At 49.3% G+C, this 1,204-nt stretch overlaps 1 protein-coding gene across 1 annotated transcript in view; it reads right to left on the bottom strand.

Moving 5' to 3' along the window:
* Positions 1-1,147: 1,147 nt before the first annotated feature.
* Positions 1,148-1,204, bottom strand: part of H257_19332 (hypothetical protein) — a gene marked incomplete at both ends in the record, with an annotated part of 2,544 nt that continues 2,487 nt past the window's right edge. The window contains one exon of the mRNA XM_009848479.1: positions 1,148-1,170. Within this exon, the coding sequence (XP_009846781.1) occupies positions 1,148-1,170 (23 nt within the window). The remainder of the gene's footprint in view (positions 1,171-1,204) is intronic.

The following is a 1,204-nucleotide window of genomic DNA, read 5'->3' as shown; positions in this document are numbered from 1 at the left end:
CGAGTTCAGTTTGCATAGCCCAAACTCAAAGTACCCCATGTGGTTGGCCGTGAGTTGGACTTGAAGGTCCATTGTGGACCCGGGGGCGTAGCAGGCCCCGATGACCTTTTCGCGAAGTTGGGGGAACTTGGCGAATTCACCACCAGTCTCGTGCAAGCGCTTTCCAGAGTACCTGTCGCCGCAGATCCCGTGTTTGCCGCCTCTGGTTTGGCCAATGCCACCAGCGCTGAGGCCGTGGTCGCCGAAGTTGATGGGAACAAGGCCATTGAATTGCGGAAGTTTGCCTATGTAGCCGCGGTGCGGAGGCACGAGCAGACGGCCGTGGGCAGAAGCATCTTGGACCATCATGGCCATGATCAAGGCCACCGGAGTTAAGAACGCGCTTGACTTCATGTCGAGTGAGTAAGATTGACAATGTTGATGGTGGTTTGGTGGACCCCGTTTGATCAACTTGATGGATTTGGAATCGAGTCGGATGGTATGTACATTTTTTACTGACCGTAATGGGTAGATCTGGTTTAGTTCGAATTACTCGTACGTACTGTTAATAGTATTGCGAGATTTCGAGTGGGTGGGGTCCGGAAATTCGTACCGAATCAACATATTGATACGAACGACTGGTCTAATTGCTGCAACCAAGTTTCACACGAAAATAGCTCAGTTATAGGTAGAGGATCGGTTTCTTAACTCAAAGGTCGTGGGTTCGATCCCTGGCTTCCTCGGATTATTTCCGCAAGGATTTATCCGTCCCTCCTGGGGAATCCGGATAACAAGGGCGCGTACGAAGACGAGGACCGAACTTCGAAGAAGATCGGTCGAAGCACGAGGTATGAAGCATTGAGCGAAGTAAAAACCGAAGATTACACACCGCCCCTGGTCGAGCAGGCGCGTTATAATTGGCGAAGCGGTCCACAACATGTGGTTCTAGTGCCGGCCCTCGCGGAGGAATGTCTTAAAAATGATAATCCAAACTCAATTAACCATCCTAGCGGCTGGTTCCGCCGATAACGTTAGGAGATTTCTTGGAGAGTGCTGGAGCAGAAAAATGGAGAAGTGTAGAAAAAACCAATAAATAAAATACCTGAAGGCCCCTCGGCTGAAAACACCAAAGGGACGTCTGGTATCGTTATTTAAAGTAGTACCATTGTTAGTAATTAATGGTTGTGGATTCTAGACGGAAACGGTAGAGGATAATATAAAACAG

The sequence above is a fragment of the Aphanomyces astaci genome, assembly GCF_000520075.1.
Source record: "Aphanomyces astaci strain APO3 unplaced genomic scaffold supercont1.496, whole genome shotgun sequence".
NCBI lineage: Eukaryota > Oomycota > Saprolegniomycetes > Saprolegniales > Verrucalvaceae > Aphanomyces > Aphanomyces astaci.
This window is presented reverse-complemented; position numbering and strand designations above follow the sequence as displayed.